Source organism: Dermacentor andersoni, chromosome 9 (genome assembly GCF_023375885.2).
Source record: "Dermacentor andersoni chromosome 9, qqDerAnde1_hic_scaffold, whole genome shotgun sequence".
NCBI classification, from domain to species: Eukaryota; Metazoa; Arthropoda; class Arachnida; order Ixodida; family Ixodidae; genus Dermacentor; species Dermacentor andersoni.
Genome location: NC_092822.1, coordinates 115,614,375 through 115,631,950, shown reverse-complemented (window position 1 = coordinate 115,631,950; position 17,576 = coordinate 115,614,375). Strand labels below are relative to the sequence as shown.

At 44.2% G+C, this 17,576-nt stretch overlaps 1 protein-coding gene across 1 annotated transcript in view; it reads left to right on the top strand.

Moving 5' to 3' along the window:
* Positions 1-17,576, top strand: part of LOC126529620 (uncharacterized) — a 190,136-nt gene that overhangs the window by 50,028 nt on the left and 122,532 nt on the right. The window contains exons 6-9 of the mRNA XM_050177139.2: positions 2,354-2,537; positions 6,109-6,233; positions 7,983-8,174; positions 16,394-16,467. Of these exons, the coding sequence (XP_050033096.1) occupies positions 2,354-2,537; positions 6,109-6,233; positions 7,983-8,174; positions 16,394-16,467 (575 nt within the window). The remainder of the gene's footprint in view (positions 1-2,353; positions 2,538-6,108; positions 6,234-7,982; positions 8,175-16,393; positions 16,468-17,576) is intronic.

Sequence of the window (17,576 nt, the reverse complement as noted above, 5' to 3'; positions counted from 1 at the left end):
GGACTACCTGAATTTTTCTGGATTTCTCTCAAGAGCAACTGCTTCGGGAAGGCAATTCCAGTCTTCAATGGCTGTTGGAAGAAACTGTTGAATGCAAGAGTCGAACCACGAAGGCGTTGGACGCTGTTGGTATTGAACAGGCGGCGAGAAGTTCGAGCAGGTGGCAGTAACAGTGTACGATGCAGGTTGGAAAAGTTGTGATATAGCTTATGGAACAGGCTGAGCCATGAGATGCTTTCCATTTGCTGGCATACCCCTAGAAAGTACCATGTACCAGCTTACCCAACACTCCACTCATTATCAACCAGGCGTCAACACTAAAGAAGAAAGTGTCGATGGAATTGCGCATAAAATATGATTAGAATGAGGTACGAAATGACTGAATAATAAACATGATGAAGAGACAAAGAGACAGAGTCAACAGATATAATTAACATTTAATCATCAAATCATTTGAACCACCTTGTCTGTCGACCTTGTCTTCTTTAGTGTCGACACTTGGTTGATTCTGCTTCTTTCTTGTATAATGTTCTTGAATAAATATTCAATAACAATAAAATTTGCATACTCACAGCCACCTTGACAAATACTGCTTGTGTGGAATGCAAATGGCAGATGCTTGAATGCCCTAGCAAGCTCTGCAGTCTATTTTAAACCTTTTTGCCGTCATTACTGAATATGGCATACCATCAGCAGTGCTTTGTTTTCTTCAGCAGAGAACTGCCCTCGTGGACATACACTTTGTTCCTTTTGAACTTTAGTTCCTTTAGTAGAGAACGAGAAACTTGTAGACTGAGAGATGTGTTGTTCAATAATTTATTATGAGTACTCACGGAAACTTTCTCAGAATCAGTTGAATCCCCGTATAAAGACATATTAACTTTGAGAGTATCTCCTCGAAATATATTTCCTCATTCATGTTTAAGGGACAAGCACAATGAAATTTCACCTTGGCTAAATTGGTTATAGACAGCAGTATATATTACTGAAGCAATCTTGGCAAAGCTGCAGGGCTGGTAATTTTCTTATTAGCAGCCTTTAATAGCACCCAGGGTAAGCAGACAATGAGCGCACCTAAGGTTTGGCCAGTATGTCGCCTCCGACATCTTTAAATCTTTCAAGCCGAGGAACTGTGCATTCGAAGTGACGGGTTGCTCCCACTGAATGGTAATGGTGGCATTTTCTTTCCTTTTTGTCTGATTTGGTATCGAAAACATCTACTTTTGCAAGCCTTTCCCTATGCATCAATTTGTATTTCAGACATAAAATTTTACGTGGAGGCTGCTTTATACCTGTAACCATGCTTTATCAGGTGGCCGAAAATTTCATTGCAGTTTGCCTTCACACTCATGTGCCTGGTTGAAGGCAAATTGAATTGAACCAACAGTACTACAACCTTTTACTCAAACTGAAGGAGGTTTTCAGATTTTTTGACATCTAAGCTATGTGCTGGCATGAGCACATGCGAGACATATGTTTACCTCTCAGCATGGATTATTTGTCCTGCCTTTGAAGCAGAGTAGTAGTAGTAGTGGTGGTAGTAGTAGTAGAAAACTATTTTTTGTTCTGTATTGGACTCTCAGAAGGTGGAGCCCTCAGTCCAGGGCCCCATTTGCTGCTGCTATCCAGCTGACCCGGTCAATCAGGTATCGGGTATCAGCAAGGCTGGGGAACTTATTAGTTTGGAGCTGGCGCCAAGTGGCTGCACCTGCATGGCTTAGTTTCACGTATGGTGGAGGGAACATTCTATGGGATAGTCTGTAGTGTTGTTGCATATGCATGTATGTAAGTGGTATCTTTTCTACCTTGTTGGGTTGGACTGGTCTTTCACCAGCGCCCAGAGGATGAGGCTTCGGACCGTTGCATGAACACGCTCATTGCCAGGAAGAGACGCATGCCCGGGAGTGCAAACTAGATGAACTAGTGGGACATGTTGGCTCTTGTGTAACAATTTATGAGCCATCAGGGAAATCCAGCCTTGTGCGTAGTTTTGACATGCTTGCTGGGAATCTGCAAGAATATATATTATCTGTGGGTTGAGCACTGATGGCAAGGGCTATGGCACATTCTTCAGCTTTCGTGCAGTTGTCGGTGCATATTGCAGCTGATAATACTGCTTCGCCCCTCCTGCCAGCCACCCTTCCTTATAGTGACACATCTAGGTATGATCACTTGGTATGCGACGACAAATACCACAGGACACTCCTTGAATTCATATACACACAGGCATTATAGCACACAAATAACACATACGAATCATTACGCCTCACACCAAGTCGACGAAAAAAATAAAGAAAATGTGAGCAGTTTAATATGTCTGATCTAGTAGAGCTCAGTATTCTTTTGTTGGCAGGTGACTGACGTTGACCGGCAGCACTGGCACCTGCTTCTGGAGGACAAAGGAAGTGGTCATGACTGGCTCCGGATCGGTCACTCACCGGTTGCAACCACTGTTGGTGCGGCCACCAGTGGTGCTGCCACATCTGAGTGGCGGCTGTGGTCATCAGCGGACCGCGAAGATTCCGCAGCAGGGCAAGGTCTGTTGCCTGTTGTCAGTGCTTAAAAGTATATTAAATCTGCCTAGTCATTTTTTAAAGTGAAGTTTGCTTTGCCTAACCCATTGAGGTTTCTCATCTGCTGGCCAGTCTTTGTTCGGTATCTGACACATAGGTCAGCAGAATAAGTGGGTGGTCACTCATACTCAGTCACCAATATTTTCATACTCACTTGCTCGTGTCATCTCCTACTGACTGCTGCTCACTCACATACATGCTCATGTCCACTCAAACTCACCATCACAGACTTTCGTTCATGTTCGCATTATCTGCACTCTCTGTTTCATATGCTCAGGTCCACCCGCAGCCTTCATCACTCGCTAATGCTCTGTCTCATGCCTGTTTATATATATACATATATAGACATCATAACCGCTGCATGTAGATTGACAAAGTAGTGCAAGTGAGCACACCTCTGTTCTTCGTAATCAAATGATATATTGTGACATAAAACCTATACATATAATGTAGCCTTATAGGGGCAGTAAGCCTTCATTGTAATGGAGTGAAGGGGACAGGGAAAGAAAGTCTGTATAATGGTAATTCAATACAAGTAACAAGAGGTGGGCAAATGGCCTCATTTGTTTGTTTCCCTCTCTCACCCCTCACGATGCAAGTACCGCCATCACCTATTCCGCACCCTCACATTGAGAAATTTGACTGCCCTCCCTCACCCTCATTCTCGGCTACAAAAAAATTATCTACTCTCCGTCACCTTGAAAAGGCTACCATCCTTTTCTTCCATTTTCTACAATTTCAAGTAAACCATTTGCTCGACCCGTGAGGTTAAATTACAACACTGATTGTCTAGTGTCATTCCTATTGTCAAAGCATGCCTCATTGCTTTGCTTTTAGGTGCTGACCATGGATTGGCAAAATAAATGGAGTGCACTCAGAATGACTCTCAAATTATACAGAGTGTTTCAGCTAACTTTAGCCAGAATTTAAAAATATGGCGATGCACTCTAAGACGATGCGACCAAAATCATGTTGCTCACTTTTGTATGTAGTGTGTCACGCAATTTTTTGTATTTTGCTTAATAAGATGATTTTAAAGATTGATTAAACAACTTCTAAAGCAACGAAGCTAGGAAAAAATTCCAATTAGAAAGTTTCAGAGCAGTTTGCAAAACATACAAATAAACAGTTTCTGTCTTTCTATCTGTTAAGTATTAGTGTCTTTGAGCTTACTGCAGATGCCCGTGAAAAAAAAAAAAAAAGAAACACCACGGGACATGCTTGCTTGCACATAGTAACTGCACTGCTCCCAAGCATTCCACACACAAATGAACATAGCATTTAGCCAGGTGTGCTGCCGCTGCGTCTGCTTATCGATATCGTCAACCGTCGCGAGGGAAGCACATCGCTGGCATAAATTGCACAGCCAACACCTTCATCACTGCCCGGTTGCCTTTTAAGCGGCAGCATGCCCTACTAGATGCTATGTTCGTTTGTATATGGACAGTTTGTTAGTAAATTAAATTATTTTTAGTTTGTAATTATTAAATTATAATTATAGCAAAACCAGAATTATACTCAGCCAGGTTGACTCAGACTCACTCAGTCAGACGCACTTGTGGCGCATAATCGCACTTGTGGCGCAGAGCCGCACATTTCCGTGCTTGGTCTTCTTTTTATGCACTCGTAGGGTGTATCCAGTATAATAGTGCCATCCCAATTGCAAAATTAACTTATTTTTTGTATGTGTGTGTGTGTTTAGGTTGGCCAAATGGTGATAGCTGGCATCAATAAGAGTCACTCTCCCGGCATGTAGCTGCCGTGAATGTGCACCCTCTCCTTACTAGCTACCACCGGTGCCATGGTGGTGCCTCTCATCATTATCACTGATAACATGCGGGTGCACCATAGAGGAGAAAGGTACGCAGGCACCATGATGGCAATAGCTGGCGACGAAGAGGGTCGCTCGCTTGCACAGCATGAAAGACGTTGAGCGCTGCTATGATTGCGCACCCACTCCTTGCTAGTTGCTGCAGTCCCGTCGTGGTGCCACTTACCGCTGATAATGCGTGGGTGCAGCATGGAGGAAAGGAGGACAAAGTACTGCAATGTAATCAAGGGTTCGACCAAAGTTTGTCTGGTCAGGCATGGAATGAGGAGAATCACAGTCACTGTCCAAGTCTGATGAAATATCTCATGTGTCGGAACCGTGTACGGGTTCCTTGTTCACTGACTTTTTTTGTTTTGGAACCGCTTACGAGTTGCTTGTTCACTGAGTTGAACAGCAAGTGAACAAGCAATATGTACGCGGTTTCAAAATGTCAGATATATTATCAGACTTTGTCAGTCACTGTGATTCTCCTTGGGCACTGCGATGGCAATAGGTGGTAATGGAGAGAGTTGCTCGCTCGGTGCAAGAGGTGCTGAGTGCCACCATGAGTGTGCACACGCTGCATGCTGTTTCACTCTAAGCGGAGTGGCTTATCAGTATGCTTTTGGTAAACCGGTTTAAAATGTGTGCATTCGGGTCGGGACTGGAAGAAAGCTCGAACGAAGCGATATTTCGAGTGAAATGATCTCATTATAATTCATGTTTACTGTATATTTAAAGCACATAGATCAGCACATGACACTGAACAGGTTATTTGATTTTCTCAATTTGCGGTACCCCATTGTTAAAGAACTGTGTGTGCCATTATATACTTTGGCTTATACAGTTAAGGCAGCGTCATGTAATTCAACTATTTGTGACTATCAGTGTCTGCATTGGCTTCCATCTATTGCCTCGACATACCTTCAAGGGCGGCAATGTAATATCATTATATTTAAATCGCGTGTAAACACATTTTGTTATTTTGTGATTCAAAGTATATGGTGTTCTGCTAACAAGAAGTTACAAAAAGTTAAATGCTTCGTTATATCCAGAATTTGGTTATATTGAAGTTCATGATAGCCAGCTTAACTATAGCATATAATTTTGAGCAAAAAAGCAGTTTCATTGAGTGCACCTATGTTCTGCATTTTCGAACAATAAACTACTACTTAAAACCTGTAAGTATGATGTCTGCTCATGTCTGCTCTGAAGCACACAGACCTTTTAATGGAATAACGCGTAATTTTGGATTACTTATTTGATTTTCTTGTAATTTGGCCTCGCCCATTCTTGGGCCACTGGGTGAGTGCTATTGTAAGCACGTCTCTTCTCACCATTCTTCCATCAACTACGGCATCAAACATCACCTTTGGCCTCGCAACATTTCTGCGTTGACGTCTCACATTGTACATCTGCATGAGCTACTGTTTGCATTTTGGGCATAGATTATAAAAGGTATAGCGCATAAACATGAACATCACATGACATACGTGACATGACTTGTGCAGTGCGTAAACATGGACATTGCATGAAATTAGATCCTGCATTGCATTAATATAAAGACAATCATATGCATTGAATTGTGTAATTTATGTTACATATAGCATTTAACTCACTGCTTCACCACCGTTTCGCTTAATGTTGATTCCAACATGTGTGTTGGATCTGCATAATTTGCATACATCATGCATCTCTTTGCATAGAAATAAATTGTCATTGCAGACAAGAGTCCTCCCCAGCAACCTCGGCGCGTGTCCAAGCTTGGCCGGGACACGCTTGTGGACAAGCAGACAGTCCAGGGTCGCCAGTGCCTGCTTGTGCTGGATGCAGCCTCGGGCCAACTTGAGGTGAGGCAGAGTGTGTGGTCACTGTCCACGTGCACTTGTACTTGCTTCCTGCATCAACTAGATGCAGGAAGCTATGGTGCCTATAAGCTGTCGTTACTTGAAGCATCGAAAGGTGATGCCACCGACTCAAGCAGCAGCACTCCAATGCTCTTGGCAAGCACACCTTCTGAAGCCTCGGCGTCTGCCCTCACTAGTGTACTTGTAGGGACGCTAAAATAAAATATTAATGCAGTAAGGGTAATAAGTTAAGCTGTTTGGTTGCTGTTGAAATGCATGTTTACTAGCAGAAAAGCTGACACAGGTTGAAGACATAATGGACAAATGCTAGTTTAGCTAGATTAAAAGATTAGGCATTTGTAATGGCGAATTCACAATTCAAAGCAAGAACAAAGCTTTCGCATGCATGAAAATGATGGAAATGTAAAGTGTAGTACAGGCCTTGTCTTCAGGATGACCCGGCTTGCTAATAAGGATTTCACCCTCGAGAACCCACATCCCAGCATTCTCGTGTGTTTAACAGTACTGGAGCATTGATCTTTTCTCTAAGTATTTCTCAGTTCTTACTCAATGCTTTAACCATTCTCTCATGTCTCTAAATTGTTGGTGTTTAGGTGCTTACAGAAAGAGCCATTAGGAGGTGCCACCTAGCCAAGTAAAACTTTGATGCATTATGCTACTGTATGCCGAGTGCACTTTCCGAAACATCACTCTGTGCAACCTCCTCCTCAATTGTGCACTTTGACCAAGAGATTGGTGTTAAAAATGCAGCAGATCCAACGAGTTGGAATCTATATACAGAGGAGCTCTGTGCGAGTGCTTAAAGAGTCAGAACACGAATTTGTGTTTACTGAATACCGACAGAAAGTTGCATGAAAGGCTTTATTTTAAGCATTGTAGAGAGGCTAATGCAATGTCGCCGCCGCTGCCGCGCCGGTGGATGTACGAAGGTGTGCTTTCTGGTTCTTTATTTGTCTTTCTCCATACGGCCGCAGGAGATGGATGGATGGATGTTATGAGCGTCCGCTTTGGAACGGGGCGGTGGGTTGCGCCACCATGCTCTTGCTATTATACTGCCTGAAGCCCTACCTAGGTTAAACAATAAAAGAAAGAAGAAAGAACACTATGAACTCCCACAGCCAAATTTTCTGATCCGCCTCAATGCGCTCGCCTCCGCGGACGCACAGAGGCGAGCGCCATCTGGTGGTGATGCAAGGAGCCCAGTGGCACACATGGGGCACATATTCTGCTGTGATTTGTTGGCCCATTCGGCAAGAGAACAGCCAGGTCGCAGCACCCATGTCCACAAAACCTGGCTTTTTCGCTTTTTGAAAACTTCGCAACAAAGAATGGAGCACGTAGTAAGGGCAGTTAAACAAAAAGGGCATTTACTGCTTCTTGTGGGCAATAATGCCAGCGAGCCAATATGCGTCAAAGGAATTGTTCTTTGGTGAAACACACTGAGGAAATTGGAGGGGAGGGGGGGGGAACACAACTTACCATGCAGGGATGCCGAGGCTTAGGTTGTTCGTGAGTGGGGTCTCGTGAATTCAAGTGGCGTGGCGTACTCCAAATTCTTTTGTGTGATACTCCCGCGAAGTGCACTAACAAGTGTGCGGTCGGCCGTGCAGCTAAATAAGAAGTTACTTTTCCTTACGCCCTGGCCATTCGTGCCATCATGTGCCAGTGTCAGTCAGTCTTTCTGGCAGCCCTTCTGTTATCGTCACGCATGGTATTTTTGTTGCCACACAGCTCTATGATGGTGGGGATGTGGCCCGGCGTGCATCGTGTCTGTATAGTGTGCCTGTTACGGGTGCACGCCATGTGGTGCTGACAGACCAATTGCTCATTGTGGCTGCTGCTGGTGAGACCGGATCGCCCGACACCCAGCTACACGTGTTCTCCAAAAGTGCCCTTGATTTTGCCAGCATCACCACAAAAAAGGTCAGAGCCAGTTCAGTGCCTGCCATGTACTTATGGCTGCCTGTGCTTCTGCTTGTGAGTGATTGTGTGCAGGCTTAAAAAGCTTTTTGTTGCACGCTGTCAAAATGTTGTACAGTTTTTGATTGCGCACTGTTGGCACGCATCTGTAGAGTTCTCAAAATGCATTTCTAGTTTTGTGCAGTTGCATGAATCAGCAAGCTCTTTAGGTTCAATAAAACCTGCTTTTACATCTTGAACTGTGCGCTGGAAGTAACTAGAAGACAAGACGTGGACCAAGCACGTCGCTTCCCGAGCATGACTCGGGAAGCGCTTCCAGTGTTGTGATTCATGTTTTGGTTTTCGTTGGTCACTGGCCTTGGGTCATTGGCTTTAGAAAAATCATTCATCACATTTTTACTCGTGTTCTATCATTACATTTTGTTGTAACGTATCCTTAAGCTACTGGGTCATTCCACGCCAAATCAACCAGCGTTTTTTCGACCATCACAGATATAGCTGAAAAAATTTCCACATGTTTGTTAGAGTTCAAAACTCATCCTCCATGTTTATTTTCCCTTGCAAAAATTTTGTAGAATTTTGAGGACAATTTGTTTTTCCGGCCAAGCTGAGCTAGACGGCATCAATCAACATTTTTCCTCAAAGACACACTGTATAATCCACTCCTTCATATTGCGTTTGTGGCAACCCAAAGATGCGATGTGACTGCAAAAATTGTAAATTTTATAAAAATTTGAATATTTCTATTGGTTCTGGCCCTAGCAAAAGCGTGTAAAATTGCAAAGTTTGAGTTTTTTTCTCGGAACGTAGAAAAACCTGGAAGTCACATATAAAATATATACCGGTAGACCCGTTAACATAGTACAGCTGAAAAATATTTAAAGTATCGAAGGTTTAGCCGTTCGCATGGAAAAAAATTTTAAAGTTCCATTTTTTTTGCAAAAAGCTCCATATTCAAGGTAAAATAAGGTGCCTTGGTGGTCGGCCTAAAAATATATGCATTACATCATGCATTATGCATTTTTTTTGCTGTTTCAAAGCCACAATTACCATTTTAGTGCCACTTAGATTCCTAGATTTCTAGTTGAAATAAACAGTGTGCACATGTGAAAGGACCTAGCTGAATGATTAGATATGTCGCACGACTACAAATCTCCTCATCAAAGGCAGTGGCTCCAGGTTGAGGCTTTTCTTGTTCAGCAACTGCTGATCACTTCGAAATATATCAATACCGTCTCATGCAAGATAAAATACGGTGTGAATATATTCCTCTTAGGGCATTTGAAGCTCTAGCAATTTCTCTCTGCCGGTGTAGGTTGATTCGAAAGCATTAACACTATCGGTCGATGGGGTTATCTCATGAATAGCATCTACTTACCTGTGTAGTTTCTCGAAACATTGCAAGGCATTTGTTTATTCAACTGCTTTTGTTCCAGTTGTTGATTGGCCTCGCTTATGACATATGTTACAATGACAGAGCACTGAGCAAGTTGGTAGGTGACCGTCTAACCTTTCGATGCACTGTCGAGATTGCAAGTCTCTAAACAGCGAAGTTCCATTGAGACATAAAAATGAAGACGTCCATATTATGGTAAAGGCTTGGCGTATAAGTTATAGCAGCAGTACATGCACAGGTCAGGCCTCAATTATTTCACTTAAAGAGGAATTGTCATGCCAAAGCCATAATCTTTTAAAAGGGCTCATGTGTGTCCATCACTGACAAGTTGGGCATGCCTTTCTTTGGAGCATGCACAGATTGTGTTTGTGTCTTCCATTTTTCTTTTGCCACCACTGTGCAACCTTTGAGTTGATGGTAGATGCTTGTGTAGGCCTTCTTGCTCCTGTGTATGTCTTGCGTGCCTGCATTTTTATACCATGTATTACTGTTACATGTAATTTACTCAATACATTGGGATCTTCCTTTCTTTTGTTTTTGTTTTTTTTCCCCTTAGTATTCATTTGCAATACTAGCCATGCTCTCTTTCTTGGCTGTAACCATACAATATAGACGGAGTGTGAAGAGTGAGATTTCATAGCTGGATGTGCAGGTTTGGGACTCCAGAGGCCAAACTACCCATCTTGTTCTCCACCGTCTTTCCAAGTGCGGCTAGCTCTCACCAATCCAAGGTGTTTGTCGCATGCCACGTTGCCTTGAGGTGCAAATAATTCTCCCCATTAAAAATTGAAACACAACATTTTAACACCACATGTTAAACACCACATGTTAAACGCCGCACCACATTTTTTTAAAACACCACATGAACAGTTTCACCATATTTTTCTCATCTTCAAAAACATGAAAGGAATACAGCTGCTGAACTAATTAAGAATTCTCAATTCTCAGCGAGTTTTGTCAAGTTTACAGAGTGTTGACTCGATGTGAGAACTCTGCAGCCATGTCAGGTATGAGGATGTCAACTCTTTCATGTCTAGCATACTTGGAAAGAGCCTATCCAACCCCTTGAGAATTATGCCTGGGGATAAACACTGAAAAACAATGCAATAAGTGAATCTGGTACACAAGGACATCCTGACACTGAGAGCAAACACCCTTCCCTCTACATCAAACTAGTTTTTACTAAAGTACCTTAACATATTGTTACGTAGGAAGACGCCGAAGAAAAGCTATATACAAGTATATTTACAAGGCAATAAGCTGTACTTGGCCAAGAGGCAACAGCCCGCACTAGCCTCTAATTGTCGTCGTCATCTTCACCCTGCTCGCCTCTTTGTCATTGCAAATACTGTTCAAATACTGCAAATACTGTGGCAAAAGCGCTGTCCCGGAGCGACTAAACACCGGACTCGGAAGCAGTGTAGTAGGCCTTGAGCCTACTGACGTGCACAACATCACTAGATGCCAGGGTAGAGGACGAGGTTGAACTCACAGGAGCAATTTCGTACGTCACAGGCGTCACCTGGAAGAGCACGCGGTAGGGCCCTGTATATCGTGAAAGGAGCTTCTCTGAAAGTACGACATGACGAGAGGGCGACCACAGGAGCATGTGCGCACCAGGCGAAAACTGTACGTAACGGTGGCGGGCGTTATACTGACACTGCTGAGTGATTTGCGAGGCCGTTAGTCGAGTACGGGCAAGCTGGCGTGCATGGTCTGCGAGGGCGATGGCGTCGCACGCATACTCGCTTGTTGAGATCGCAGCAGGAGGAAGTGCTGTGTCTAGGGGCAAGGTCGGTTCGCGACCGTACAATAGATAAAATGGAGAAAATCCGGTGGTGTCGTGCCGGGAGGAATTGTACGCAAATGTGACATAACGAAGGGCAATGTCCCAGTCGTGGTGGTAGTTGGAAACGTACTTGGGCAGCATATCGGTAAAAGTACGGTTTAACCGCTCTGTCAGGCCATTGGTTTGAGGATGGTATGAGGTAGTCAGCTTGTGTTGAATGGAGCAGGAGTGCAATGTCGGCGATAACTTTCAAGAGGAAGTTACGACCACGGTCAGTAAGCAGCTGTCGCGGGGTGCCATGAAGTAAGATAATGTCACGCAAGAGAAAGTTCGTGACGTCAGTGGTGCAACTGGTAGGGGAGAGCCCGTGTGATAGCGTATCGGGTGGCGCAATCAGTTGCGACGGCTACCCATTTGTTCCCAGAGGATGACGTGGGAAAGGGACCGTCGGAGGTCTAATCCAACACGAAAGAACAGTTCCACAGGGACGGTGATCGGCTGGAGATGACCGGCAGGTAGCACCTCAAGTGTTTTCCGACGCTGGCAGGGATCACAGGCAGCAACATAGCATCGGACGGAGCGAGCGAGACCGAGCCAATAGAAGTGGCGGCGGACGCGGGCGTACGTGCGGGTTACCCCAAGATGTCCTGCAGTGGGTGCATCATGCATCTCAAAGAGCACAGTCTGTCGTGGATGTTTCGGCACGACAAGAAGAAGATCAGATCCGTCAGGGTGGAAGCTCCTTCGATACAGAATGCCGCCCTGGAGGACATATCGGCGAACGGATGCGTTGGTAGGTGTAGAGCGCAGACGCTCGATGAGTACTCGCAGCGATAGGTCTCGGTACTGCTCATTGGCGATGTTAGCGAAGGCAGACACAGAGAAAATGCCGTTGGCGGTACTACTATCGGCGTTCTCAGGCTTGTCTACCGGGTAACGAGACAGGCAGTCAGCGTCCTTGTGTAGTCGGCCAGATTTGTACGTGACAGTATACGAATATTCTTGGTGGTGTAAGGCCCAGCGACCAAGTCTTCCTGTAGGATCTTTCAGTGAGCATAACCAGCAAAGCGCGTGATGGTCTGTGACAACGGAAAAGGCTCGGCCATATAAGTATGGGCAGAACTTCGCAATCGCCCAAACTAGGGCTAGACACTCACCCTCAGTGATGGAATAGTTGAGCTCCGAGGGTGAGAGGAGCCTGCTGGCGTAAGCGATAACACGGTCGTAGCCACGCTGGCATTGGGCCAGTACCGCGCCAATTCCATGACCGCTGACATCAGTATGGACTTCAGTAGGTGCAGAAGGATCGAAATGGGCCAGAACGGGAGGCGTTGTGAGAAGGTCGATTAGAAGCGAGAATGCAGAGGCCTCGTTATCGCCCCACTGGAAAGGGGCGTCTTTTTTCAAAAGCTTGGTTAGTGGTCGTGCTATGGCCGCGAAATTTTTCACGAAACGGCGGAAGTACAAACAAAGGCCGATGAAGCTGCGCACATCCTTGACACACTTCGGAACAGGGAAGTGCGTAACAGCATGGACCTTGCCTGGGTCCGGTTGCACTCCGTTTGCGTCAACGAGATGCCCAAGGACGGCAGTCTGGCGACGGCTGAATTGGCACTTCGATGCGTTGAGTTGCAAACCGGCTCGACGAAAAACGTCCAGGACTGCCGAGAGGCGCTCGAGGTGCATAGCAAACATTGGGGAGAATACTGTAATGTCGTCCAAGTAGCACAGGCATGTGGACCATTTGAAACCATGAAGGGAGTCCATCATGCGTTCAAAAGTGACAGGAGCGTTACATAGACCGAATGGCATCACTTTGAATTGATAAAGACCGTCGGGTGTTACAAAGGCAGTCTTCTCACAGTCGAGATCGTCCACAGCAGCCAGTAGCCGGAGCGAAGGTCAATAGAGGAGAAATACCGAGCACCGTGGAGGCAGTCAAGGCGATACGCCGCACTTGGCCAAGAGGCAACAGCCCGCGCTAGCCTCTAATTGTCGTCGTCTTCACCTTGCTTGCCTCTTTGTCATCGCAAATACTGTTCCGTAGCACTATTATGCAGTTATAGCACAGGTTCAATCATACGTGTTTCAAGATCTATGTGATACATTATTACTATCATTATTTTCAATCACACTTTTACTTTTGATGCAGTGTCTCGGCGTGCACAATTATGCGCACTATGCCCTAAGGGGATATACTCATCACAGTGGCTTAGTGGATATGACATTGTAGTGCTGAAAACAAGGTTCTGGAATCAATCAATCAATCAATCAATCAATCAATCAATCAATCAATCAATCAATCAATCAATCAATCAATCAATCAATCAATCAATCAATCAATCAATCAATCAATCAATCAATCAATCAATCAATCAAACCTTGATGTGGATCAAATTGAGGTCATAATACCATACAGTATCAAAAGGGAAACCCAAAAATATTTGAACTAATAGCCTTCTTTTAATATAAGTATCTGGTGCATTACAAGGTGTTCACTGTCAATCAGCCACCGGCATATAAAAAAAAAATATACATTTCTAAGAATGTTTGATCTCTGGCCGCAGTGGCTGCACTAAAATGGGGCAGAATGCAGAAACACTCATGTACCGAATACAGAGTGCATGTCAAAGAATCCTAGGTGGTCAAAATACTTCAGGGCCTCCTCTGTACTCGGGAGTCCCTCATAGCCCCTTATTTGCTTTGACACATTCAACTGTATCAGTCAGTGAAATCAATGAATGTGCGACAATTTTATGTTAGAAGATTGTTTCAACTTGGGCGGAAACAGCATTCATTCCATTCCATTCCTTTATTTCAGCATTCAACTTTAGATGTACAAATACATATGGGCATCTTCCAAGACTCAGCAATATTCTTTAAGGGTTCCAAGCAAAACATAAGTATACAGAAACTGGTGTAAAGTAACATTGAGAGAAACTTGCAAAATGCACAAATATATTAATGCTAGTACAGAATGAGGTTAATAGAGACACCTTCACATTTTTTTTAACTCCTTAATTGCTTTGGATGAGCCTCGCTCCTCAATGCGATACTGATTAACATTGCTTTGGATAAGATTAGCTTGTCCACACCAATATTCCCCTTGTATGAACGGAATGCCTCCATTTAATTTCTTTCTCTACTGCTTCGATGACACTGCCGGTTCAGTACTCAAAGGCCCTCTTTTGGACCCTTCCTGGCAGGAAAATTTGAAATACAGCATCTTCCATTGACAGCTTGAGCGGGGATTGCACATCTAAAAAAAAGATGCTGTTTGACTCCGAAAGGGGGAGGGACTCTGAAGGCAACAGAAGTGCAGTTTTGTTCTTCAAGTGAAAGAGGGTGATAACACTGTTATTATTGATTCTCCTACTGAAAGTGATGAAAGAAGTAGGAAGTAAGTAAAAATGAACCAAAAGAAGGTTACTTTTTTATTATTTTTGTTATTTCTGTTATGCGTGCTGTATATTATGTGCCTCATACTCTATCTTTTTTTCTGTGACAGGGATAAAGCTTGCTTTTGACCGTCATGCCTTGTCTCTGTGTACCCATTATTTCGTATGTGTATGTTTCTTATCTGTGCACCTGCTCATCTCAGACTGCATTGCCGCCTCGTGTATGTCTGGAGCTCTGCATATGCGTATGTGCAAGGACTCAGTGCAGTGCATCTTGTCCTCTACTTTCATCTCTAAATGTTCGTGCATGTACACAACTGTATGGTCTAAACTTACTTTCTTCTTGTCTTTCAGTATACCGTATTTACTCAATTCGACCAAAAAAGAAGGGGGGGAAAAAACGCCCTCGATTGTCACACGCACCCATTTGCCGTGACCTAAAAAAGTCCATTACATTACCGCGCACCTCATTCTTTCATACAGAAATACAATTTTCTCTCACTTGGGAGTTCGAAGAGTTACTCCGAATACGTTAAAGTTGCGATAAATAAAGAAAGTCGCGGCTTCACCCTAAAGGCGAAGCATCGATTATGATAACAAATTAGTAGACAGCTATACGAAAAGTAAGGATAGTAGTTTTATCCGCCGTATAAACTTTTAAACATTGGCTTACTAACTAAATTAATAAACATGGTGTCACATGCGCACAAGCAAACATGAACACATCTCACTCAATAACCATGGAAACTCTTTAAACACTGGAGTGAGGAAGTGCGGTAGTGGGAGCGAGGAAATCAACCTTTGTGCGGCCTCTCGCTTTGACGGGAACTAAGTGGTGCACACAGCGTGGTGCACCTAGATGCGTAGATTCTTGTCTCCGTTGCAGATTGCTTTCAAGCTAGGGGCCGCATGGCTATGCTGTACGTAGCAGCTGCCGGTTAGAACAGCTCTACTGTTAGCGCCAGTCCCGCACGCAAGTTTTGGGAACTCTGAACACTCATGATGCGGCCCGATTTCCGTCTGTCTCCGCACACGTGATTGCTTTCCTTTTAATTGCGGCATCGTGATGAACTCACCATGTCATTGCAGTTGGTACTTCCATGCTGATAGAGCGGAAGACAGATGGTGCACTAACCTAAGCTATGCCTAAGCCAAAGGTAGCATTACCTAAGTGAACATACTGCAGCATATGGAGAAAGCTACGGCGTCTAGGCTCGAAGAGTGTACGAGACGGCCATTTTGAAATGCGGATGGCGATATGGTAACACAGATTTAGGGTCGTACTCGATTCTAACACGCACACAATTTTTCGACGCATAATATCGGGGAAAAAAGTGCACATTAGATTAGAGTAGATACGGTCTATTTTTATTTTTGTTGCTATTATGTGAAAAGCAATAGCCGTCACCATTGCAGGGTGATGACTGCATCTCTTTCTTTTATTTTAATTTCAGTTAAAGAAAAAGGTCACCTTTGATGAGAATGTGAAAGCACTTAAGGTGTTAAATGAGTGCCAAGAGGGAAGACAGCTAATACTAGTAGAATTTGGGTTATTTCAACCTGAAATTCCTAAAAGTTCCATGGCATGTTGACCGTAACCTGTACATACTTTTAGTACATTTATTGTGATCTGTTGCAGAAAGAGTGCATCGACCCCGCCCTGCAGAGGTTCGTCATTAAAGAGCCTGCTCTGGCCATTTACCGTTGCTCAAGGCCTTGCCACCAGTCGCAGAGAGCAGCAACAGCTGGAACTGATGGCAAGTAACTTGCTACTACTTGTTGCTGGGCTAGCTGATTCATACTTTTTAAGGTGTAATAATACAGTAGAACTTCATTCATACAATCTCGCTTAGTACAATTCCCCAGTACCGACACAATCTAGAACACACAAGATGCCCCAATACAGTTATGCTTCTTTTTAATGGTTAATATGTTCCTGGAAAACACATTCTCTCAGCACCAACGTTCAGTGCATTGCCAGACTGCTATCGTGTGATATGTTTGCTGTCCTATAAATCTCATGTCACCGAGAAAAGGCGCGAGGCGCGTGCAATCTAGAGCACTGGGCGCCCGTCACGGCAGCTTCCCCTCAGTACTCGCCTGCCTGTGCCACCTGAAAATGCCAGCAGGCCCTCAGTTTCCACTTCCAGTACCACAAGATGATGTGCAGTCTGCTTTGATTGGCTACAGTATTCAGCCAAGTGCAGCACACAATGTCGTAGCCTCTGCCCTACACTACATGTGACACTACAAGTGTCATTTTTTGGTCATTATTGGTGTAGCATATCTTATGAAACAGACATAAGCGGTAAATTCAACGTCTAGTAGAAAGTATAGGTAGGTCAATCTGGTTGCTTCATGCTAGAAACGCTGGCTAAGCCATAGTAGTTAGGATAAACAGGGTGTCTACCAACCGGGAAAACCGGGAATTCTCAGGGATTTAGAGTAGTCTGGAAAAACTCGGGAAAAACTCAGGGAATTTGTGCCTCTATCAGGGAAAATTAGCTGTAATTTTATCGAAAGGGTCGAAAGTTGCCGTAATGCTGGCTCGAGTAACAGACAGGAATTGTAATGAATCGTCTTTGATGCCCCGTCGTTGGCTGGAGGAGTTGCCAGAGTACAGTCATCGACCAACTTTCCGGATTCCCGATAATTTGGACGGCTTTGCGGCACTACCACGTACCCCAAAGAGTCAATGTATCAGAACGTCTGAAATTTTGGATGCAAGAACTCTTCACCGTCTGATTTTCCCAACATTTTTCCGTGACTGCATGCCAGAAATGGCATTAATCAAAGCCACCACCACTGCCATTTTGATTACC